This window comes from Helicoverpa armigera, chromosome 18, assembly GCF_030705265.1.
Source record: "Helicoverpa armigera isolate CAAS_96S chromosome 18, ASM3070526v1, whole genome shotgun sequence".
Taxonomy (NCBI): Eukaryota; Metazoa; Arthropoda; class Insecta; order Lepidoptera; family Noctuidae; genus Helicoverpa; species Helicoverpa armigera.
In genome coordinates this window covers 5,963,027-5,989,842 of record NC_087137.1, presented here as the reverse complement: position 1 = coordinate 5,989,842, position 26,816 = coordinate 5,963,027, and the positions used below count along the sequence as shown (strand labels likewise).

The 26,816-nt window shown below is 33.1% G+C and overlaps 1 protein-coding gene across 2 annotated transcripts in view; it reads right to left on the bottom strand.

Moving 5' to 3' along the window:
* Positions 1-938: 938 nt before the first annotated feature.
* The window catches only part of LOC110382691 (synaptotagmin-15), an 80,544-nt gene continuing 54,666 nt past the window's right edge, over positions 939-26,816 (bottom strand). Inside the window, exons 6-12 of one of the 2 annotated variants that reach the window (XM_049847652.2) lie at positions 12,094-12,182; positions 8,146-8,270; positions 7,596-7,689; positions 5,386-5,553; positions 3,986-4,093; positions 2,285-2,501; positions 939-1,737 (exon numbers count right to left, since the gene is read on the bottom strand). In XM_049847652.2, coding sequence (XP_049703609.1) covers positions 1,610-1,737; positions 2,285-2,501; positions 3,986-4,093; positions 5,386-5,553; positions 7,596-7,689; positions 8,146-8,270; positions 12,094-12,182 — 929 coding nt within the window. In that variant the 3' untranslated portion in view covers positions 939-1,609. The remainder of the gene's footprint in view (positions 1,738-2,284; positions 2,502-3,985; positions 4,094-5,385; positions 5,554-7,595; positions 7,690-8,145; positions 8,271-12,093; positions 12,183-26,816) is intronic. The other variant, XM_049847648.2, reaches the window with a different exon arrangement.

Here is a 26,816-nt window from a genome sequence, read left to right as displayed (position 1 = left end):
ACACATTTCAGTTTAGTTTGGTTAGCTAGTGAACCAGTTTTATAGTACAGTCAGAGCTAAAACTTGCTAGTTTTAATAAATAACTGACTGACTAGGTATAGTAAACATCCGGGGGATGCCATCTATCTTTATTGATTTCAAAATCTCGCTAAAACCAAATAGTATTGTGCCATATTCCTAAAAGGAATTTATAAAGATTTCATAACGGTCATGGATATGATACATAAAGGTCAGTAGAAGAAACACTGATGGGTAAGTATATGTGCAATATTATCCCTTTTCATATTTTCACTAATAATTTCGTAAAATATTACTAGAAGTACTTACATTATATTCAGTTTCTGCTATTCCAGCTTTGAAATGGTTACTTACACCCTCAGGTATAATGATGTATTCTGGGTTTTATGGTTAGGTAGAGAAATTCGTACTTTTACGACCACTCCGGTGCATAAGAAACTATTTCACTTTATTGCAGTAGGAATATTTGAGCTTTTACAAGACTTAGAGGCGAAATTCACAATGTATAGCAAAGGTTGTACTTACTGGATTAATATGAAGATGGAACGAGTCCGCTGGGAGTAACGAGTGCTAATGCAGCATGTACCTAAACCAATTTGAATATAATATGAACTTAATTATTAAATATAAAATAGTGTAGGACGTCCTCAGGCACAGTGGAGTGATGACTTGCGCAAGGCGGCTGGCAGGAACTGAATGCGAGAACCCGAAAATCGATCTCAGTGGCGTGCACTTGGAGAGGCCTATGTCCAACAGTGGACTGCGATAGGCTGATGATGATGATGAACTTAATTATTATTTCTTTCGTTGCAGTGTTATATTGAGTATTGCTTTTAAAACTTTTCATATAGGATGATAAAGGACCATGGAATAAAATACAACAATTTTCGCCAATTTGGCGTTACATCATTTTATTTCATTGATTTTGCACATTTTTGAAATTATATTCTACTACAATACGTGTATATTGGCAATATTTTATATTTATTAAACATTTAGTTATAAATAAGTTATTGATAGTATAAGGTGTAGTTTTAATGAAATATTTTGAATATGCAATACACTTATTTCATAAAATTATTAACTATGAGCAATAAATTGTTTTTCAGTAAGTATCTAGATAGAGTGAAAGTATTTGAGATATGATATTCTGAAACCTTTAATTACAATAGAATAGTATCTTTCTTTTTAAGACGCAATAGGAGAATTTGAACTCCATTATATTGATGCAAATTATATTTACTATGTAACTCGGCGTGATAAGAAACATGATAGTCCAATACAATACTTGGAATATAGTGTAAATTGGAGTTACAAAAATATGATTAAATTCATTTTAGATATTTGGAAATTTTCATGATATTCAATTCAAATAGAATACTTCCTCAATTTCTTATTTTACAACTATCCTAATTTATACACAAGTACGTAACGTACTTGCGGAAACAAAAACACTTCGACTAAATCAGTTGTTAGGAGCTATATCTTGTTAGATACGTTCCTGTTTGATATAATACGTCCGATTTGAGATACACTCTTCGCTAGGTGGGGTCGGTGGTCGTCGGTTGCACGTTGTTTGGCCGGGTTGTCGTTAATTGGTGAGCGGGTGCCATTGTTTGACTTGTTCCATGGGCGCGGCGAGTGCCGAGTTCCAGTGTTGTAAGGCTCGGCCCCTTGCGAACATGTACGATCCTAATACAAACTTACCGAGCAATCGGTCTGTAACAAACAATGAATCATTCTTGTAGGTAGATATCTCGTGGGACTCAATTTGGATCTAACGAGGAACATGTACGTGAAATAAATATGTAGTCTCAAGTACCAGCTACCACACGTGATGGTTTATTCACCATAATCACCATTGTTATTCGAATCTTATTTATGTAAATGTCAAGTACTCTTCATGTGTTGTTAGTCTTATTATAAAAGTTCTTAACTCTTACGAGTATTATACTTATCATTAACAATACCTATACAACAACTTCATACATGTAGGTAAAACATTATACCTACTTAATCTTTACGTCTTGAATAAGACATGAAATATTTCATCGTTCATTACCAAAAGTAAACCTTATTAATGATCCACAGCCTTAATTGGAAGGTTTCGACTACAGTACTGCCTACACTTATATAATAATAATAAAATAAAGGACTCTGTGCCCGACGTCGGTGGAAAACTATTTTTTATATTCTTATTTTATATACATTTATTTTTCGTAATTATTGTTGAAAATGTAAAAAAAACGGTTATAAAAAAATGTACCTTTGGCATACACGGAATGAGGCTGCAAGGCCTGTATTGTAACACTGGTGGTATGCAGCTCATCAGCTCTCAGCCTGAAATGGAAGCACTCGGAGACGAAAGCACTGCCGTCGTCAGCCACGTCGACGGCGGCGGTGCGGCGCGCGCGCACCCCTCGGCACGCACGCTCTTGTGTCACACGTACCACCATCTCTTTCTTGCTTGATGACGGATCCAGCTGTGAAAACAGGTTTTTTTTTTTTTTTTATTATTAAACTTGTAAGTTATGAGGAAAGGAGTCTAGAAATTATTGCATTATAATTTTGGATATTTTTTTTATGTATGATCCAACATCAACCCGTGATTGTAAGAATTAATTTAACACAGTAAAAGCTGACGTGTAAAATATTTGGCATAACACTAAAAGCTAGATAATCTCTCTCTCTAAAGCTCTATAATTATTGCCATCCTCCTGTCTTTATGTTCATAATTACGTTAATACTTTTGCTACAGAAGATTTTTCTCAGTGATTATTCCTGAGTCATAGTAACAAAACCCTAAGGATGGATATTTCAAGAATTTTACATATAGGTGAGCCTATCTTGTAATAAGAAACTTACTATTAAGGTTGATAAAATTTTTTTCAAAAGGAAATAAAGATAACAACACTTGTTTTTCATATAGACAAAAACAACTTAATTATTTTCTCCCTGGAGTGGTGATTCCTTTTATCCGTATATGTATTCTCCGATGTTCGATAAACAGTAACTACATAACTATAACAAGCCCCTATACCAATAAAAAGTGAAATAAAATAACTGGTATTCGAAAATATTTTTAAGTTTATCAATGAAAAATGCAGCAAAAGCAAAGGTTTGGCAATTCACAATAAAAAGAGCATCAATTCGAGAATACCGCAGAACGTTGTCAAAGAACTGAAAAGTGACTTATAAAAAATATTGACAGTGAAAAATCCTGCATTTTTGAAACAACACACCGGTTTTCCACTTTCAGACCAGTTCAGTATCAGTCAAGAAATACATTAACTGAGCATAAAATAAATATTTTTTAATCATTAACTATCTGAGTTTGAAAAACTTTTGAGTAATTTACAAACCTGATTGTTCTATGGGTGTTTAGAGGTAACTTTGAGTCTACATTCTATTTGGATTTTATAGGAACTACAAATTTAGAAAGCAATACTCCTTTGTATAATATCTTAGCAAAACTGAATTGGTAACAAGTTACATACAGGTACGTATAAAGGCACATGGGTACTATAATAATAGTGACACGAAACACATTCGAAAAGTGGACTTCAGTTCAATTCAAATTCAAATTGGTATTTCCGTCTAAAGTCCTATCTTATTCAACTACGGTCCAGTACCTGTATTGAAAATTGCATATTCTACTGTATACTTCCCAGAAGTTCCATCAATGCTGAATATTCGAGTACGAGTATGTATATTTATTTTTGCAGATACGTAAGTAAATTAAATGAACGTATGACGCTACGCTTGAATTTTCTTTATGTGTGAGGACGAAAAAAGGTTTTCAAGTACCTGTTAGTTATCTCACGTTTAGCTGAACCGATTTTGTTGCGGTTTTCGGCATACTGTTTGACAGGTTTATGAAAAGGTTTTATTGTTGGAGTCAGTTTTTGGTCGTTGAAAACCTTTTTCTGATTCGTGAAGTTACAGATGTGTTTTAATTTTGGCTTACCTTAAGTCCTCGGGCCTCGATGACCGTGACTGTAAGTCTATGAAGGTTTTCATTATACAGTAATGAGACGAGAATTTCACCTAGATCCGACGTGGGTTCTTGCAGATCCTGTGGACAAGAAATCGAGTTATACAAATGATTTAAATTTATTGATATTCGAAAATGAAGGAAACTCTTAACTTAAATATATTGAACTCTTTTTATTTTCTGTTTTATTTTCACAACATCATACTAACGCTATGAGTCCTGTTGTTCGAATTAAATGTTTAAATAAAAAAATATCTAGCCAGTCATATAAATCAGTTATAGATGTTTCCTGTCATGTGAAGCAGCAATTCATTTTTAATGATCTTCCCTAACAGAACATTTATGTAGGAAACAAGGAAAAAGTAGAGAGAGCTAAAAATAGATCCAGAAAAATATTTTAAATAAACGTTTCACTGACATCTAGAGCCTCACTTTGTTTGCAATTTAAGTCCCTCGTGAATTTCACAGTCCCGTTTCGTACTGTTAAAATTTTTTGCTCGGATGCTACGTCAAACTACGCAAATTGGATGAGTAGATACTCTGAAACTTCAAAAAATGGTCTACTGTTTCCCTGTAAAATAGAAATAACATGAAAATGTTTTTCTTTTGGGCTGTTACAGTTTTATGGCTCAAGTATTTTTTATTTAATTTAAAGAAGGGTGTAAGTATGCAGTGATATTTAGTAAGTTTCTCGTGTAGTAGTGTTTGCATATGTAAATGCATAAAACGTTATTTTTACAGCGTTGTTGGGATATTGCATATTTTAGTTTATTTTGGCGAACGTGCATATTTATTGGTTTAAGCTCCACTTGTTTTATTTTGCAGGAATTTCATAAAGCTGTAGAGTAGCATTCCACACCGTGTGTCTATCGAAGTTAACCCAACAGAATGACTGGAAAAACTGATTTTTGAAAACCAACTTTTCTGTGGCCTACATATTTATAAAACCCTATTTTTAATTAAGACAATGACCCTAATAGATTAAAAAAGTAGGCTATCCAGGATTATTTAATTCATTTTCAACGCTGATATGGGGAAAACAAGTACCTATCGCACAACTATGTCATGGCGTGTGCCATTTGCATATTCATACCAATTTACATTAATGCATAAAGTTTTATTTAATACATTTCTTTCGTTATAAAAAATGGTATCATAATAAATGGTAAAAAGTGCGAGACGTAGATAAAAGACGTGCATTTGTATAAAATATTGTGGTGAAAAAAAATATGACATCTAGAAAGGACCTTTGTGGCAAGAAACTTCTACAAATCAATTTCACGAATAGTTTGGATATAAACATTTTGGACAACTTTAGTTCGTATTACCCACACACAGCTGACTCTAGTAGGTCTAGAACAAAGAATACCAACCTTTTCAATATCAAGCTTGTACAACTGTGGTTCCTCATCGGGAGCAACGCCGTCCAGTTCAGTGAGAGGCAGGATGATGTGGCCAATGAGTTGCTTGCCTTTCCCGACCCTGCCTATATCCAGTACTGATAGCTTCAGTGTCAGGCTCTCGATCTTGCCGGGCGGGATCTGGTTAGAACGATAAAAATATGAGTTTTTAGGTTTAGGAGATATATTAAGAGCGCACGCAAACTATAAAGATTTGGTCGGCCGATACCTAGTTGATTTTTACTTATGAATCAGTATGCAGATGAATGGAAGATACAAGTAAAAACGATTAAGTATTTTTTCGGTATCAGACCGACTGCATACTTAAATTGATTCTAAAAAAAACCTACCAAGTAACGACTAAATAGTCGTCAGTGTGCGCGCAGGCTTAGAGGTAGAAAATATAAATATTATTCAGACAGCATTGTTGTAATCTTGCTTTGCCCTAATAATGTTAGAATTTAGAAGCCTTCCCCTGTTATTTAAAACTTAATTTTAAAATTAGATCAGGGCCGAATTTAACATTTATTTTCTCTATAAATAAATGTAAATTAATATTGTGTAGCATTAAATAAAACAAACGCTCCGTTAATTATTGTGTCTAACAATTTAAACTTCGGTGAAGGTTAAATTTACATTGTAAAATTGAAATATTAGCCGATGTAAATATTTATATGGCAATGTAATAATATATATCAACGCCTTCTTGGACTCTTTACCCGTACTGATCTTAATGGATTTTTTTAAATATCAGATACTACGAAACTATCATTTCTGTTCGGTTCATAAATAAATGTTTTCAACATCCTACACAGAGCAAATAACATCATCTTCAAACATAACTTAAATGAAGATATTTTGAATTTCCAACTTGAAGCTCGTATAAAATCAAAATATTTCCTACATAATTCTTGTTTGACGCAGGTTTCAAGTGAAAACATAAACCATAAATTACTTAGTTCATGGTTCGATAACTTTTGGCTAGTAGTTTAAGCTTGCTGTTTTTTAGAATTTGGCTTTACCAAGAAAGCCAAATACAAATTCAAACTTTCAGCTCAACCATAATTTTTTTAGAAATTCAGAGAACCCAGATTGTCGGTATATCCTAGATTTTGAGTTGGACAAGTTGTTCGACTCATATCCAGTCACTTTCACACAAACCAGACATGTATATATTTGTTCTATCTCGTTCCATCCATATTCATACTTAACACGACTAACTCCTACCTAAGCGTAAATTATAATAGGAAAGATCCCTTTGACCCTAAGGATAAGCCAGATACCCTATCACCATAGATTAAAATTTAATGGATGTGGTCACATGGCTATCAAAGATTGAAATATGATTTAGTCCTCCCTCGCACCTAACCTATGCCCCTGTTAAAAGCTTCCATACATAGCCAATCGCTAAAATATCCATTAAACTAATTAATTCATCGTCAAAGTGATGCGATGTTCAACAATTTTGTGTTGAAATCTGCGCCGAACGTTCGATATTGTGTCAGTCAATCCTTTTGCAAATAGCTCGTTGTTTGTGAAGTATTTTTTAACTTGATACTCAATTGGCAGTTAGCTTTAATTACGAACGAGTAGAAACACCCAAGTGTATGTTTATTTTATCTGGGAGCACACTGTTTACTCAATATGAGTATGCTTTGTAAAATAAAGCTAACATACACTGTATTGAAAAAGGGCTTAACAAAAAAACCTAAGCTAATAATGATTCTTACGACGTTAGAGACATTTACAGAATTGATTAAGCAATCAAATATGTGCCACAAACATCAGTACACAATACCAAAAGGTAAATTAATAAAATTAATATTTGACTTTCAGTTCCCCAGCAAAAGATTCTGCTGACTTTACTAAACAGATTGAATACAGAGGGTTGTTTAATTTTAGAATACGTTAAATAAATCCGACCTTTGTCTAAGCAACAGGTTCCTAATAAATTACTCGGCATTGTTTAAAAGTTCTTTGTTTTAAAATGTGATATTATTCGTATTTATCAGGTAGAAAGATTTTGCATATTTCCCCTAAGGGTGGAAGGTGGGTAATTAAATAGTTAATTTACGTGAAAATTCGCTAGTTGTATATTTCAATTTGAATACAATACAAAAATGTTTGCACCTGCTTCTAGCAAAATAACAAATTCAAACAAATTAGGGAGATGAAATACTTACTTGGTAAACAAACGTCTCGTCGTAGAATGGGTTGCAAGTCTTTTTCTTTTGTTTTGTCTGAAGCACTCGCCTCTCGTCTGGCATCAATTGGATCCTGAAGAGGTTAACTTGCATTAACACCAAAACAAAACATACTAAACAACTTTAATTTATTTTGTTGACTTGCCAGGACCCTAAACTATGTACATTGACAAAGTCACACAACCAGTTTAGGCAGTGAACAATAAATTATTCATGAATTGTGAAATCGAATGAGTAATGAAAAAGTAACTTCCACATGGAATGTCGGTTGTTATTCCTTCTGATACGTGATTTGAATGATTTCACTTTTACATTTTCAATGTGAAAATCTGAGATTCAAACAATTCGTTACTCAGCTGCCTTTTATTTCCATGCCAGTCAATCTGCGTGGGTGTTTGCTATTCCTAGCGGATTACACAAGGCTTTGTTGGCTCTAATAAAGCTTGACAAATTAGCCTTATTTATTTGTGTAGACGTCCTTTTAAAAACGTTGGGCGTAACATTAATTACATTAGTGACAATCACTTACTTGATGTAAGGGTCGCAGGCATTGGCCAGTGCGGGGGTGCGTGAAGGAAGGTGCTTCGCTTTTATAATATGCACCTGTAGCCTTTCTGTCCCCGCCTCGTATTTCAGTGTGAACCACACTCGGCCCTAGGGAAATTTGAATAAAAGGTCGATTTAGCTAGCACGTCATATCAATGATTCGTGACTCACGTGATACCGTCGCATCGGGACAATCGGCGATTCAATTTTAGAAGCGCATTTTCAATACGCTTGAATTCAATTGCTATATATAAAAAATTAAGTTATTATTTTATTCGTACATAACTCCTAATGAAATAGTCTTCAACGGGATAATAATGAAAAGCTCTGCTTTTAAGAGAAATTCAAATATTTTCTATCAACAGAATTCCGAGGTACTCAAATAAAAGTTGTACAAGATAAGAGACAACTTTCACTGGAATTGAAACGCGCTGTTATTGGGGATGTCCGAAGTTTACTGACGACAGTGTCTACTCGTATGTAACAAACTTTACGCTTCTTCCGTCGGCTATCAAAAACGAGCCCGTCGTAAAAATGTGTGACTTTCAAGCGAAATTAAACGAGTGGGTGACTACTTTAACCGATGACATCAAAACCGATTTGCAATTAGTTTAGTAGGGCGCGTAAAAAACCGTCAACTTATACATAAGCTTTCGTTTTGCGTACCTAAAGTGAACCCCACGTTATTCAAGACGGCAGTTTACCAAAGTCACTTGGACTTCATGTACCTCTAGTTTGTGCAAATATTCGAGAGAGATTGTACAACGTAACGAGTACAAAATACAAATTCATTTGGTAACAAGTGCTGCTAATTCGTGATTTAGATTTGATTATAACATTTGTTAGTATTCATCTTAGGTGCTCTTAATTCAGCTTATTTTTATCTACATTTAACTGCATTGTTTATTAGGCTCAATATTCTTTATACCAATTTTACAATTATACAAATGGCTCAATATTACATAAACATTCACTAGCTTTACCTAGTATCCTTTTATCGTATCCTAACCGATTCTAAGAAATAATAAAAATGTTGTTAGCAATACTTTCATCCTAGAGTCGCGTGTATACGGTCAAATATATTTTGCACGGCAAAAAAACTTGTCCCGTCCGTTTCAGGTGTCATTATTGTGTCGCGCAATGTCGATCTGGAAAACTCGACTTGAAAATTCACTAGTTTGAGCGAAAGCAAAAACTCTCTAATACGATTTATGGTTCTGCTTCATACATAGGTACGTACATATTGTAGCCAACAAATGGAGAAGATGTGCTTTACCATTTGTATTAGGCCTGCTAAATTGTAACTGTAGTAGATTATAATATCTAAATAAATATTTAGCCCGAATTTTTATCCAAAATGGACTTCGCAACAGACGTGCAAAAAAATAAATCAAAATCACGTGGCATAGAAAATTCTGGTTTCGTTTAACGACGGTTAATCTTTATAGCCTGAAGCTATAAATTTTAATGTTATTCCTATAAGAATGGGGCGAAAACACGACTTAACGTTGAACGTCTTCATAAATATTTATTGAGTTGCGGATTCGTCTGTGAGTTTGACTCGTGAAGAGAAAATTAAAATCTACAATGGCGATATTTTGGTTCGCTTTTTCTTAAGTCTAAAAGTTAAGGAGTTTACTTAAAAGGTCGTCTTATAAGTTCTAACTCTCTTGTATTTATAAGCCTTTGTCTGAAATTGGTATGTTAATTATAATTGATAATACTTATCATCATCACCTCCTGAGCCTATTCCCAACTATGTTGGAGTCGGTATAATGTTATGTATGTTAGAAGTATAATTAATAAGCTACAAGTTCTAAATTGTCATGACGAATCTTATGAAGGTTAATACGAATGTAATTTCTTTAACTACACTACTTATTGACATGTTTTGATAAAAATATAATTTACATAACTGCGCTATGGTGAACTCATAACAAAAGCTATTCGTGCAAGTATTAGAAAATTAACTCTATAAAAAAGTTTATTACGTATACCTACTTAATCAAACACAGGTACTAAATCAGTCAAACTGGCGAGGTAGGTTGCAGCCCAGGCATATTATAAAGCTGAAACATTTGTTTTAGCTTGTTTGAACTCTCTAATCCCAGAAAGTATTGACCGATTTGGAAATTTATTTAAATTTTTATTGTTTCTTTAATATATTTACAGTCTAGATTTGTATATTACTGTATCAATCGAGCCATTTTTGTAAACATTAATTGTTGTTTATGCTTTTTAGAAAATTATATATCGAGAACGACTTGAGGCTTTTTTATTCCAAGTGCGCGGAATTGTTCCCACTGGGTTTGGGTGAAACCGGGAAAACTAGTTACGTTATATAATTTAGCGGTTAACTAATCAGCATTTCGCGAAGTTAGCGAATACGACGCCCCGTGGCGTTATGAAGGTCTATAGACTTTTATGGTGCGTTTACTCTACGGGGTACAGTTTATCCTTCCACAATATTCGATATGGATATTCGGTGGTAGGTACATAGGCTCTATGAGCTTATTGGAGCATGCGTTATTTGTGATATTGGTTTAGGATGAAAAATGCTGTTTTATATTTTTTCAGTATTTTTATGAAAATTGGTGAAAACATTTTAGGATGATATGCAGTATAATTTTCTTGTACAGTTCGCAACTAAATTTCAAACACAAGAATACATGCAAGTGGCCTATATGTGTGATCCTTCGTTTCAGTCCGAAATTGTTAATCTAGTAGATAATAAACTTAGTTGGTAGTTCTGCTCAAAGCAATAATTCCACTCAGACGAAGTCGCGGGAGAAATCTAGTGACATTATAATATAGTGATTTGAATTCATACTTCAATTACAGGGCACGGCGTATTGACGTAATGAATGCCTTGTTGGTAAATTAGGGGCTTCAAATAACTGTGGTTTGTTGTATTTTGTTACTGGAGTTATGTTTTAGCAATGTGATCCTTATAGCAATCTGTATTAAAAACTCATTTGGTTCAGTCATTAACGCACGGTTAAATATATAAACTTACGTGACATTTTTTATTTTTATCTAGACTTATATTTTACTAATGGAATGATTTAATGTTTAATTTGTTTTATATAAAATGTTAAAAATGTCTTACTTATTTCAACCCTTCATCATCATCACCTATGGCTGAGATGATTCTCAGCCATAGGTCGTCCACTGCTGAACATAGGCCTCCCCCTTAGATCTCCACAGATACCTGTTAGAGGCGACCTGCATCCAGCGTCTTCCGGCGACCTTTATAAGGTCGTCTGTCCACCTTGTTGGTGGACAGACGACGTGGTTTCAACCCTTATTAACAACCAAATATAGACCCAATGTCCAAGCATGTAACACCTAAAATGCAGTGCAAATTCTCAGCCAAAAAAACTCCTCGAAAACTACATGGGAGGTAATGTACCGTAGAATCCATACAATGAACTTTGATGTGACAACAAAATGGCATTCAATCTAAAAAGTGAAATCTTCTTTCGTACAAAATCTACGTAGTAGGTACAATGTTTGACCCAAAATACGACGTGACTTTGCATTTCGGTGCTCGGCGATGCAAGGGAATATTGGATGAAGATAAGTTATGATCTTTTTGTTTTCGTTAAAGCAACTTTTGCTATATTTTCTTTACCAAATACTAACATTTCTTAACAAAGAAATAGAGAAGAATGCGATGTAATTCCTTAACGGGCTAATACTTTGTATAAGTACGAAATTGGTAGCAATTGAAAGCTACCATTCCAGAGAATATAATATTTAAACTGCGCTATCACCGAATAAAACTAAAGTCTTGACTTTAATAAGTCAATAAACTAAAACATCCGACTACACAAAAATATATGCCTCGTAGAGAATATCCATAAACAAATTGATTTCTCAATGATAAAGTCAAATAACTATTGAAAGTAACATAAAGTAAAATGCTTACCACATGCCCTTCTGGCCACATAAGATCTTCATCAAGACAGTCGGACTTGTACAGTGAAGGATCCAGCACTCCCAAGTCTGCCGTATTCGCTGCAACAAAGAATAATATCATGATTATTACATACCTATATCTACTCATAAATAAAATAAAGTATCTGCTTGTTTTATTAAAATAACCGCTTTTTATTGACAGCGTTTTCAGACTGACGGTTTTTCCGCTCGGAATAAGTCTCACGTGTGCGCTCGATTTAGCTACACGTGATAAAAATCAGTCAATGTGAAAGTGGCAAGTAAGCATATAATATGGATGAAACACTGATAGTAAGTACCAAAAATATACATATAATGAAATAATGTACTTAGTACACAAGTCTGTTTTAAGTTTCACCTTCATAATTAGCAGGTAAGCTTAAGTTATTTATTGTACATATGTTCCTGACTCTCGCTGGAATCTCTCAATAATTAAGTTAATTAATTGAGACAGTGATTTATCGAAGACCTAGGAACTAAATCCCAGAGTAACTCTTATTTAAGAAGCAGTTACCTACATAATATACACGTCAATCTTATTATGTAATTTGTAGATAGGTAGCTAATAAATATGATATAACATTTCAGATTGCTAATAAGTTAAATAAATATAACGCACGTCTTTGCTAAATTAATAATTTATGAAACAAATAAAATGGTTCTTTTTCTTTATTTGATAGGCATGTTTATTGTATTTCTTTTCGTATTTGAGACAACGAAAGAGGTTAAAGAGTATACAAGTAGGTATACATTAAATTTTTCTCTCAGAATAAATTTACTTCAGATACATTATTTACAGTATTAGAATAATTAATTAACTAATGCATCGAATAGAGCCAGATGCAATTAACCTAAGCCATATTGGTTCGTTGAAATATGAACTCAGTGATGTGTTAATGAATAGTGAATTATTCATTCAATCGTATTATTGTGGAAACCTGACTGCAAAATTATGTAAGAGGAATATAATGATTAAATGCTCATAATACATGTTAAGAAAAAAATAAAAGATGAAGAGTTTGTTTGGTTGTTTCTGTAAACGCGCTGCTCATAATACATGTTAAGATAAAAATAAAAGATGATTGTTTGGTTGTTTCTGTAAACGCGCTATTCTCATGAACTGCTGGAGCAATTTTATCACAATATTTCAGTGTTAGAAGGCCGATTTATCGAGGACGGCTATAGGTTACATACTTTTAATCCATGTACACAAATTTGTTTTCAGGGAAGCGTTTAATATTACGCCATCATTGGCTGAAATCAGCTAAAGTAGGAACAAACTTCTTCATAGTAAAATGTACATATATTTACCCATTATTATATTCCCTCGGCCTCAACCCTTGCAAAGTTATTTACAAAAATGGCAAAGTAATATTTCATAAATTCTTGACCGTTGCAAGCATGTTTCTAAGGAATTCTAATGAACAAGGCGAACTCATAATAACCCACGCAACATAATTTATAATTAGACCTTTATTTTATGCTGGCAACCCCTTTGCTCCTTGTTAACATTATTTTTATTAATTCTATTAGATTCTGAGTAGCTTTTTAATTAAATAAGGAAGGTTTAAGACGTTGTAATGTAATTATTCAACGCTATGTAAGAAGATAGCAATAAATGTAAGAAATATGTATGTCTCAAGGCTATAATATAATTCTGAAAGGAAAATGATAGGGCGTATTTTTCACGAGTATGTAACCTTCTTATACTACGTCATTTGGGTAAGGCATTATTCTTTTGGATTTATTAACCATTTCTGTTTTCCCCCTCATTACATCGGCACATTATATAACAGAATTATTGTTAACCGTCCATACGGTTTTGTGTTTTCACGGTTTTATATAAGTATTTATTACCATTATAGACTTGTAATAAATTCTGACTATTAAGAATAGTATGTACTGCTACACGGAACCAGGCTTATGAAATCTATAAACAAAAATATTACATTTATTTCTTCTTCAGTTATTTGGTCTTTTCAATAAAATATTAGAAAAAAAGCTATGATTAAAATTGTATTTTCTTCTTAATCAAGTTCAATATTTGTTTGCAATGATCAAAGTGATAAGACAACATGTTGTGTTAGACTTATAGCGTATTCGCTTACCCACGTGTGATGAGAATTCACAAAATCGAATGATCGGGAACACGACCGTTTACACATTTCATGCAGAGTAAACATAATTTCAATTTACCTACCAAGAAACGTTGCGATTGCTATATCAGATACTTACGAATGATTTTACGTTTATTATTGATCTTGTTTTTTTAATGATGTTTGTTTATTTGAAAGTAGCTTGTTGATATTTTATGGGCATGAAAATTTTTGAAATATATTACAACTGTGTGAAAAAACTTTTCCTTCATTTCTAAAGTTTATCCAATTAGAAACAGTTTTTTTCAAGTCCAAAGTTAATAAATACAAGCTCAATTACAAGCTTATTAAGCCGATACAAAAAAACCTCATCGCAGGCAATTGGCACCGTATTCAAAAGGCTATCATTACCATGTTTGATGGCAGTTTCTTTGAATTACTTTCATTTTTACTCTGGAACTCTTTTTACTTTTACTCTCTCTTTAGCGCTGGAATCAGCGCGTATTATAAACATGATTCGTATGAAATAATTTGATGCAGATATGCTACAGCTAAAAATATGTAGGTGGTGATCTGCAAACATAATTCTCAGCGTAAAATCACACGTGTCGGTGTATTCTAGGAAAGATCTATAACACACACGTGTGATTTTATAATCTAGACACACGGCAGTGTGTCCGCCAAGTTCGAGCAAAAAAAGCGACACACCGGCCGTGGGTTATATTACACGAACCATTTCGGGCCAAATTCGACCCCCCTGTAACTCAAAATCTATTTTATTTACGCATATCAAATTTCTAGTACCTGTTGAGACCCCCTCACTTATCTAAAATACAAAATTTCATTAATATACCTATTGTAGGTCTTGAGATATTGACGTCAGAAAATCGCTATTTTTACTATACACTGATTCACTTATTCACTGACTCACTCATCAAAAACCTAGACCACTTCCAATGGTCGTATTGACTTGAAATTTGGCATGGAGGTAGGTCTTTATGTCAAGGTAAAGGAAAAAATCTGAAAATGGCCAAGTGTGAGTCGGTTTCAAAATAATGAAGGTGTTTTATACCCGGTGTAAATTTATACCCCTAAGGAACTAAAACGAACTAAATTTATCTATATTTATATAATATATCTTCGAATGGTACAAAGGTTTGTATTTAGTCAAAGTAAAGTAAAAATCTGAAAACGGCCAAGTGTGAATCACTTTCGAAAATAACGAATGTGTAACTTTGATCCACGAACATAATATATGATAACATGTCATGTCAGTCAGTTGGTAAATCTAGTCCATTTAGTTAATCTAGTTCATTTCTTTGTAAGAAACATAGTGCATATTAAAAATCTAAAAATAGTATAAATGAGACATTTCTTTAACTAACTTCATCATAAGAAAAAATAAAATAAACAACCTTACAAAAATAAATGAAATCCCACCCAAAACAAAATGTGAAAGACTGCCAAGTTCGATAATATGGGAATGCTTCGCCTATAAAAGAAGTGAGATCTGAATAAGTACCAAGTTCCATACACATACCTCAGTTAAAAATAGTTACTTTTTAATGATGTTACTTGGCAAGTTTTAATAGAAAATTAAATACTTGATTCATTGCGTTTAGTAGGTTTATAACAAGGTGTATGAAAACTTGCCAAGTAACATCATTAAAAAGTAACTATTTTTAACTGAGGTATGTGTATGGAACTTGGTACTTATTCAGATCTCACTTCTTTTATAGGCGAAGCATTCCCATATTATCGAACTTGGCAGTCTTTCACATTTTTTTTTTGGGTTTAAGTTTACGATACAAATAGTCTTATAGTGATATTGTAAAGTGAGTCAGACTTTTTATTTACCCTAAGAAAATCTTAAGAAATTCATTAATATTTTGTTTCAATCCGATACCAATTATTGTTAACGATAAACTTTTTAATATAGTGTTTTAAATTATGATGAATGGATACTGTACGTAGGTGGTGATCTGTAAATACAATTTTCAGCGTTAAATCATACATGTATATTCTAGATCTTTCCTAGAACACACGTGTCCTTATAATTAAGTTTGCGATTCAAATAGTTAGATCGTCCGCAGATCCAAGAGAGAATATAAGATGAGGTTGCTTATTGCGGTTTATTTCGACTTAAAGGATTAGCGACAGATCCTGTGACGTTGGTATTTGTGTCGCTGAGTTTATGAGAAAATTCTAGATGTCAATGTAGTAGGAACGATTTTAAACTTTTCTAAGTTTATATGTACTTTCTAAGTATAGCTTAGACACCAATGACTGTGTTTCGGAAAGCATGTTAAACTGTAGGTCCCGGCTGTCATTGAACATCCTTGGCAGTCGTTACGGGTAGTCAGAAGCCAGTAAGTCTGACACCAGTTTAACCAAGGGGTATTGGGTTGCCCAGTAACTGGGTTGAGGAGGTCAGATAGGCAGTCGCTCCTTGTAAAGCACTGGTACTCAGCTGAATCCGGTTAGACTGGAAGCCAACTCCGACATAGTAGGGAAAAAAGGCTCAGATGATGTAGCAGGAACGGTTATTTTAGTTAAAGTAGGTTGGTGTCAAAAATAACTTTCGCAGTATCATTGTCAGAAAATATATTAAGGAATTCTTTCATTTATTATGTTTCAATCAGATAACTAATTGAATTAAACTTTGTAGTAATTATAATGTTAAAAATTTAATTGCAATTAATAGTAATTGAAACTTGTTATAGAATAGTTCATTATTTAGATTGAAAACTGACACAAATTTTAAAAGGGTCATACAAAAAGTAATTACAATTTGATGAAAAGTTACAAACAGTGAATGAGTATTCAATTAACTGAGTCTATTGAATAAAGGGACCGAAATAATTTGAAAGATATTATTTATTCAAACTTCAAACCTAAATAGGGCTTAAGTTAAATATAAATTCTAATTAAAAATAAACGAATGTATAGAATTTATCGTAAAAATTCTAACTCGGCCCGCAATGTAACACCCACATTAATATACTTTAATTCTCTTCATACCTTCATTTACATGTTTCCATTTTAATTATACCCTGAGTCAATTTACAACGAACCATAATTGTTTTTAATTATGAAACTTCCACATAATTTTGATGAGCTCCGATTATTAATTTTTCGATTTATAGTCAACGTGTTAATTTGACGGGAAAGCTCTGAACTTGGTTATTTTGGGATTTTCATACACCTTTTTTTTACGCGGTTATAAAAATTCTACGTAGTAAGTCGTAGTAAAGCATTAAAAACCTATGAATGGCAGTCAACTTAAATATTGTCAGAGCCGAATAAAGATTTTATCTCCGCGCCTACGAATTTTCGTAGCAGTCTTGTCACGTAGCCGCAGCTACGGCGTAGCGCGACTACGATTTTTCTGAGAGCGTACCGTTTACAATATCGCTTCTAGAAAAGCAATCTAGAATAACATTGTCAGTATATTGAACACGCCGTTTATATTGTTCGAATAACAATTTTGAATGGTTTACGCGTAATGGAAGTACTTTTACTCAACCTTATTTTTATAACAAAAGGCCAACAAAAGAATCATTTTATATTTAGATCTAAAACGCTATGTTCCAACAAGTATTTTCTTTATTATAATACAATTGTTTAGTTCAAAGGTCTTGATATAATTTATTTATGAGAGAACCACTTTGATGTACAAAATCAGAGTCATAAAAGTCTGAACATTTAAATAAAGTCACAGTCTTCTAAAGTTGAATGAAAACAAATTGTATTGTAAAAATCTGCTCAAGTTCTTTAACAAAGCAACTCTTACTTAGTCAATACATATGATATGATAAACTGTGTTGGTTCTATATAAATCAGTTCGGTGACCATTTAAACAACAATAAAACCTTTTGATCCTTTTTGCCCCAATCACTCAAAAATATTTTATGAATCATTTATTAACAAACATCAATAACAATTTCATTTTTAAATTGCTTCTTTATTCTTACATCTTTCTCTTAATAAAACATTGGCAGCCACTTTGTATCAGTAAAATAAATACAAGATGTAAAAGGAGAATTTACTAAAATAACTCTTAGAGGAAGGTTATTCTTAGGTAGAAAAGGCACGTGAAACTATTCAATCTTTTTGACGTCATCTTCTTGGAAACAAAGATTACTGTCTATACCCGTGAGATCCATATATAAAAAGGTTTTATAAGAAGTTGTGGGTCAGATAGGCAGTCGCTTCTTGTAAAGCACTGGGACTCAGCTGAATCCGGTTAGACTGGAAGCTGACCCCAACATGGTTGGGAAAGAGGCTCGGAGGATGGAAGAAGTTATGAATTAAGATAAAAATGTGTAAAAGTTGCCAGCAACATTGCTATTTATGTAAATATATGTACATTAGTTTATTGAATAAAACCGCTGTCAATCCCAAAAATAGAAATAAAAAACGTGAATTAATTTGGAATATATGAATTACTTTTACAGCAGGTTTACCTGCGTATCGTACCTTAAATTAAATGTCTATTTGGACGTACAACAGAAGCTAAAATATACAGTAATAAGAAGAGTGTAAAAAACAAAGGCTAGAAGTGAAATTGTGTATTATTCTTGGAGAACAAAATGATTAGCGGAGGTGTCATAACGAAAAACACCCGAGAAGGTAGCGCCTCATAATGCTGGTGAGCGGGGGACGAGGAACGTTACTGTTTTCGCCCATATACGCCTCTTTGGACGCTCTTTTTTAATACCAAAAATCGTTGACAGAGGTCTCAAAGAACCCGAACGCCTCGTTAGTTCACAAGTAACTTTTCCTTTTTTTGACGCCCACCATACGAATTTGACCTAGATGAAGGCGCCTGACCTACCAGCATTATGGCAACTCCACTCACCTTTCCTTACTTCGTGGTATTATCCCTAGAGAAACGTGAGGTGTATGTCTGGAAATACATTAACATCATCAATTGTTAATGTTCTTTGTGAGTCGACGGCTCGTGTTAAATGACAAAGGACAATTAATTATTGTTCCGAACACCAACACTTAGTTGTTAATTAGAGGAGTTCACGTAATATTTGTATGTAGGTACTAATTAATAACGACCAAATTATCACATTGTCTGATTATGATAATTATGATATTCATATAATATCTGATTCAAGGTGTTTCTAAAGAATACCTTTATTCATTTTTTACTATTGATAGTAAAATATCCAGGCGATGGCACTCAAAATATTCTCTATTTTACTATATTTTTTGACGTTTTCACACCATGTATTAACCTTATTTATGACTCTAACACAAAAGAGTGATGGATTAAAATTTGATATTATTTTATAAAAATAAAATGTCTAGTTTCACAAAATTATTTTTCATATAAGTACCTCTTAACTCAAATCCATCATACGAGACAGTTATCTAACACGGGTCCTTCATAAACAAACAAACAATTAATAATACTATAATGGATTAGTCAGTAAACTACATAATCATAGTTGATGACGTGACAAGTCTCATTAACATCAAACGCGGTATTACTATTCTGTGAATACGTAACTAGCTTGAAACATTATATATCAATACTAGCTGAATCTGTTTTGATAAACTGCGAATTGCAATAAACGAACCATCTTTTGTTTTTCGATTAGTGGTTGGACATCATTTATTTGAAGCTTATGTGAAAGATCAGTCGCTTATTGTAATCCACAAAAAAAAAACAAAATTCATTTGTCGAGTACAGTAAACTGCACATCAGTGGTAACTGTCATGCACCTTAACTCAATAGTAATAAGTACGATTTTCCTATAAAATTATTACCACTGACCTGAAGTTGACTGTACGTATAGCTGTCTTTTGTTTTATAGTTTATTCTTGTATCAAAAGAAATGTAGTAATTTAAAACAAGTTTTTAAGGTATCAAAGGGTTTTCTGTGTTCACTTTTTTGTCTTCTTGAATGTTTTATGTTTCGAAATACGTTTTTTATTAAAAATGATAGGTTCACTGAACTGCGTTATAATAAATTTATTGTAGGTACACTACGTTAAACAAATTCAGTAGTTCCACTAACATTAGGTACTGAATAAAATCATCATAAATTAGTTCATTGAAGCTTTCATTTACAGGACCTAAATATAATTTAAGTAAACCTTACTTTGATTCACAAAACACTGAACAAGATAAATAGTGAAGTATCTTTGATAACTTTGTTTACCAGGAAAACCGTTCTATTTAAACTTATTTCGAGAAATCCCTTCACAAAGAAAACTCTTTGATACCATCAAGAGCTTATTTACAGACGAAATTTCTTTCAAAATAAGGATTCTTACAGTTGGGTGTTTGATGACATTTGAAACAAAAGACGGTTTCAACCCACAAATCGTTTGTTTGAATTAAAAGGGACGCTAAGCCATGGAAGTTTGATTTGTTTACAAAATAATCTTCTACAGTTAAAGATGGTAAGTTCGAGATAAGAAAATCTGCTTCAGATCACAAGAATGCTGGCTTGAAACCTTCTGAAGTGACTGGGTACTAAATTTGATTTTCTCGGGTGCTATAAAATAAACCATTTTATGAAGTTATAAAGCATTTTTCGTGACGTGAGCAAATCTACAATATAGCTACAAGATACACATGTTCGAAGAAAGGATATTTTCATTCAAGAAATGACAAAAGATGGCGAGCACAGATGTGGGCAACAAGGTCTCGTATTAGAACAGAACCTAGTAGGTACAGAATATGGAACCTAGTACTACTAAAAGCAATGCATATGTAGAACCTATAGCATGTTATAGGTACGTAGGTTAAGGGATTGAAGTATATTCGGTTGAATGGACGTCAATATTCAATAGTTTTGACAGTTAATTTAAACGCAATCCGCTGTCGGGCTCAAACTCAATCATACGTGTATTGAGAATTTACCTCTGACCCATTTTATTGACGAGTGTTGGTATTTCATTAATTAACAACGTTTAAATAAATTTCGGGTTATAAACATATTTACTATCGGTATTTCGTATAATCGTATCGACGCTTTGTCATTTTCGATTGCAATGATAGTGTGTTTTTGTAATAATAATACTTCCTGTTGTGTTAATATTATTGTAATGTACCAAACAATATGTAAAGAAAGTCCAAAATGTCAACTTTCTTATCCATATAAGGTAAATGTCTTATATCTACCTGATAGACTACCGATATGATAGGTCTGAACTAACATAAGGATCACTTCACACGGTAAGGAGATACGATTCGAACTTTCTAAGATAGCAAACTGTATCATAAGAACCGGCTTTATCATAATCCTCAAGCGACTATTTTCCGCAGCACAGGTGGTCGTGAGAACAGTCGGGTTAGCGGGTTAGCACGAAGAACCTACTTGAGAAAAATAGATGTTTCTAGTATACCCAAGAGATTTCGAAATAGATCTCATTCATGTTCAGCAATAGTTACGTACCTATTATTAAAATTTATAAGCACTCTCCTTTAAGATAAAATAAATAAAGTCACTTACATTTATCAAAAAATGGCGTGGCTTTTTATTAAGCTCTCTAGACAGGTACGAGTAGGTATCATAGACACATAACATAGAGTGTCACCCATTTCATTTTAGTACGAACTGATCCTCACACACCCACTTAATCCCACCCGCTTTATCCGACCCACCAAATCATAAGTAATTACAGCTTCGACAAAATAAACATACGAAATAACATGTCCATCTGATATTCGATTTTCGATCAATTGTCATTTATTATTAATAATTGTGGTATGTACGCTTACATTGGACACTTGTGATAATAATCCTCATACTGAATAAACAGTAATGTTAATGTTTTACCAGCCTTTCAATAACCGTACTTTTGAACAAAATATATATATCGACTCTCTCTACTAATATTATAAATGCCAACGCGCTATATTAATTTATTTTATTAATATATCCGTCACAAATTGGCTTAATTACATTACTGATTAAAATGATTGGGCAAAAGATAGTCTACAGCCTGAGAAAGGACATGTATACTTTATATTTTACCAGGTGCGGCGCGTGGTTTCCACGAGTGACAACTAGTAATCAAAAATTTACAGTTTATTATGTGGAGATAATAATAATATCGTCAATATTCCGCATAACAATGTTTTTTGTGAAACCACAACCCAAATGCGTATTGTGTGTATTGTGGTTTATCATTGAGTGTGTATTATGATTAATATTTACACATAACACGCAAAACAAACACAAAGAGTGTGTTAAATATGAATATGGATGGATAGTGAGCAACTGGCAGACCAAAAAAAAGATGGATTGATTGCCTGACTAGATGTGAGTGAGACGGCTGACAGAGAGGAATGGAGGGCATATTGACCCCAAACAACTTGGGAACAGGACACAGGGAAGAAGAAACACCACATAAGAATGAAAGATTTTTTTGTTTGTAGCCTTTTAGTTGGGTATAGAAAGTAATTTTAAGTTTGTAAATATAGTTTGTATTATTTATTTAATTGAATAATTTATTTATGATTAGGGCCCGTATAATACATTAGAATTAAAGTATGTAGCAAATAACAACAAATTACCTATATATTGGGCGATGCATGGGTAATAATTGCTAGTCATATATTTTTCAGAAGGGAACATACATATATGTATATGGGCAAGCAATCAATTGTATTGTGCTAAAGACTACATCTATTTATTTATTTATTTATTTATTCTTCAACCTTATCACTAACATTACAGATATACAATCCAATGCGTTAGTGAGGCACTTATATTATTTTTTACAAAATTGAACACATTTGGGTAGTAATAACACAATATACATATTTACACAAAATAAAATTGAAAATTATAACAATAAAATTATAAAATTAAACAATAAAAACAAAAGTACTACAAGCCTACTCTACATAACATAATATAAATAAAATCATCTAAAAAAAATCTAAAAAATAAAATCATCTAAACTTCATGGAATCAGCATATGCGTCGTATTTACAAATTCTTCAGTGTTTAAACTTATTATTAAAAAAAAAATCATTATAAAGAGACTCACTGGGCTCAAACGTTGGTGAATCGAGCATGTTATTTAAATAGGACGGTGTAAGGATACGACCGTGTTGATTGTTTTAATTAAACCAGTCAGAAACCTCAGTTATTTTCGTCTATTTTAGGTACGGGTTGAGCAGGTATTAGAATTAATCTTCCAAGGGTACCTAAGGATAATTTGAGGTTGAAATTGATTAAATGATGATTTAAGTAATTGTAAACTAAATTTAATTTTACAAAAACATGTAGATAGATCAATAATCCTACTAGATGATACCCGTTTCTTTTAAATGATAACAATATTAAATTAAGAAAAACAAACTTCATGGTATAACCACAACCTTGTTACGTACTTACCTAAATTTTATATGCAAGAAAACATTTCAACAAGATATTTTTACCGCAAAACAAAAGCGAATCCCGCAGAAAGTTAAAAAAATAAAATGCAAATACCTAGATAACCAACTACTGAGAAAAAACACAATCTTATGGCCGCGGCAGAAAATTCTGCAGCCATAAAAACAAAAAGAAAAGACAAAAAGGGATTAACCCAACGTCTACTTTGTAAGCGGCGATAAAAAAACAAATGCAATAAAAACTTTTTCTAACTGATTAGATCAATTATTGCTCCATGAAGTTGGAAAATGTATTAAAAGTTGGTTGAGCACGTAGGCTGTAATTAATGTGTCATAGTTCTTATTAGTTTGCACTATCACGAAGTTCATAAATTCCATTTTAAAGTAAAAACATTTGAAATAGTTGGAACACGATAGTCGACGTATCTTTGACGAGTGTGTAATAATCTCGGAGACTGCTTTTTTATCAGCGCTAAATCTAAATATATAAAACTCAAAGGTGACTGACTGACTGACTGACTGACATAGTGATCTATCAACGCACAGCTGAAACCACTGGACGGATCGGGCTGAAATTTGGCATGCAGGTAGATGTTATGACGTAAGCATCCGCTAAGAAAGGATTTTGATCAATTCTACCCCCAAAGGGATAAAATAGGGGATGAAACTTTGTATGAAACTTTGTCAATTTTAAACCGATCGGACTGAGACTTTGCATGCATAAAGCTACTATGGCGTAGGCAACCCTTAAGAAAGGATTTTGATAAATTCCATCCCTAAGGGGATAAAATAGGGGATGAAAGTTTGTATACATCTTCTTAGATTTTATGAAGAAGTCCTGATGACGAATCAGAATTTTATGATGACGTTCGCTTAAATACGATTTTGATTAATTCAACCCCCATTCAACCCCCACGGGTGATAAAATAAGGGATGATGAAGGATGTAAAATGTAACCCACCCAAAACAAAAATGTGAAAGACTGCCAAGTTCGATAATATGGGAATGCTTCGCCTATAAAAGAAGTGAGATCTGAATAAGTACCAAGTTCCATACACATACCTCAGTTAAAAATAGTTACTTTTTAATGATGTTACTTGGCAAGTTTTCATACACCTTGTTATAAACCTACTAAACGCAATGAATCAAGTATTTAATTTTCTATTAAAACTTGCCAAGTAATCATCATTAAAAAGTAACTATTTTTTACTGAGGTATGTGTATGGAACTTGGTACTTATTCAGATCTCACTTCTTTTATAGGCGAAGCATTCCCATATTATCGAACTTGGCAGTCTTTCACATTTTTGTTTTGGGTGGGATTTCATTTATTTTTGTAAGGTTGTTTATTTTATTTTTTTCTTATGATGAAGTTAGTTAAAGAAATGTCTCATTTATACTATCTTTTAGATTTTTTAATATGCACTATGTTTCTTACAAAGAAATGAACTATGTAGATTAACTATGACTAGATTTACCAACTGACTGACATGACATGTTATCATATATTATGTTCGTGGATCAAAGTTACACATTCGTTATTTTCGAAAGTGCTTCACACTTGGCCGTTTTCAGATTTTTACTTTACTTTGACTAAATACAAACCTTTGTACCATTCGAAGATATATTATATAAATATAGATAAATTTAGTTCGTTTTAGTTCCTTAGGGGTATAAATTTACACCGGGTATAAAACACCTTCATTATTTTGAAACCGACTCACACTTGGCCATTTTCAGATTTTTCCCTTTCCCTTGACATAAAGACCTACCTCCATGCCAAATTTCAAGTCAATACGACCATTGGAAGTGGTCTAGGTTTTTGATGAGTGAGTCAGTGAATCAGTGAATAAGTGTATAGTAAAAATAGCGATTTTCTGACGTCAATATCTCAAGACCTACAATAGGTATATTAATGAAATTTTGTATTTTAGATAAGTGAGGGGGTCTCAACAGATACTAGAAATTTGATATGCGTAAATAAAATAGATTTTGAGTTACAGGGGGGTCGAATTTGGCCCGAAATGGTTCGTGTAATATAACCCACGGCCGGTGTGTCGCCTTTTTTGCTCGAACTTGGCGGACACACTGCCGTGTGTCTAGATTAGTTTGAACCTATCAGTACGTAATGGAACGAACAAAATAATGTTTAGTTCTAAATGTTGAGAAGTTCTGCCTACCGCTATTAGATGGCGCTGTGCATTTTCGTCTCATTTCTGAATCGCGGTGTTAAGATTCTCCGCCAGTTAATTACCTTCGCACTGAACTGTAGGTAATCTTGTTTGGTTGCTGCGGATTGCCTTCCTCACTGACATATTAAACATAAATATTTCTAGCGGATTATATTTGACGATTCTTTTCTTGGCATTTTGTTTTGGTTAGTCGTTTTGGTCATAGACTGCGTTGTATTTGGCATTTGTTTTGTTTTCGTTTGGTTTAAGTTTAGGTTTTGTTGGTTAGACTTTTTTTAAAATGGCTACCATATAGACATGGGAATAATGTATCATTGAAAAGAAAAGATTGATATGTATCTTTTGATCACTGGGATATGTATCACTCTTTTGTATCTTTATATCCTTTCGAATCCGCGAGTGACATTGTACTGTTGCTCAGAGTGACTCGCTTCGTTCAATTCAATCCAATGTATCACTAAATCAGTACGAACTAAGAGTGATAGATTCGTTTAGGATAGATAGATTCGTATATCAGTTTATAATATTTTTAAGTTTAAGTTTTTTTTATTTTTAAGTTTTTTATTTTCATTTTAAATGTAAGTTTACGATTTATGTAATTGACTGTTAAAGCCGTGTAAGTCGAATAAATAAATAAAAATAATGGTCAAACACTTATTTTCGGTATCGAGAAAGTGCGACAGAACATTCTAAGTAGGAAGGTTCGAAAGAGATGTCTGGACTTTCCGATGAGACACCGTGATACCAGCCGCTGAACGCTGTGTGCGAGTGCGACGCAGATACAAAGGACGACGATTGAATGAGTTGTTAAGGATACACTGATACATTCAGATTTGAACTGATACAAAGAGTGAGTGATTAGAACGGAAAGATACATATCTTTATATCTATCACTCCTAAGTTACCCATCTCTACTACCATACCACCATTATAACCATAACCTAACCATAATATACCCATACCATAATATACCATAATATAACCATACCTAATTAATAATAATACTTCTTAACGCGAGCGAAGCCGCGGGCAAA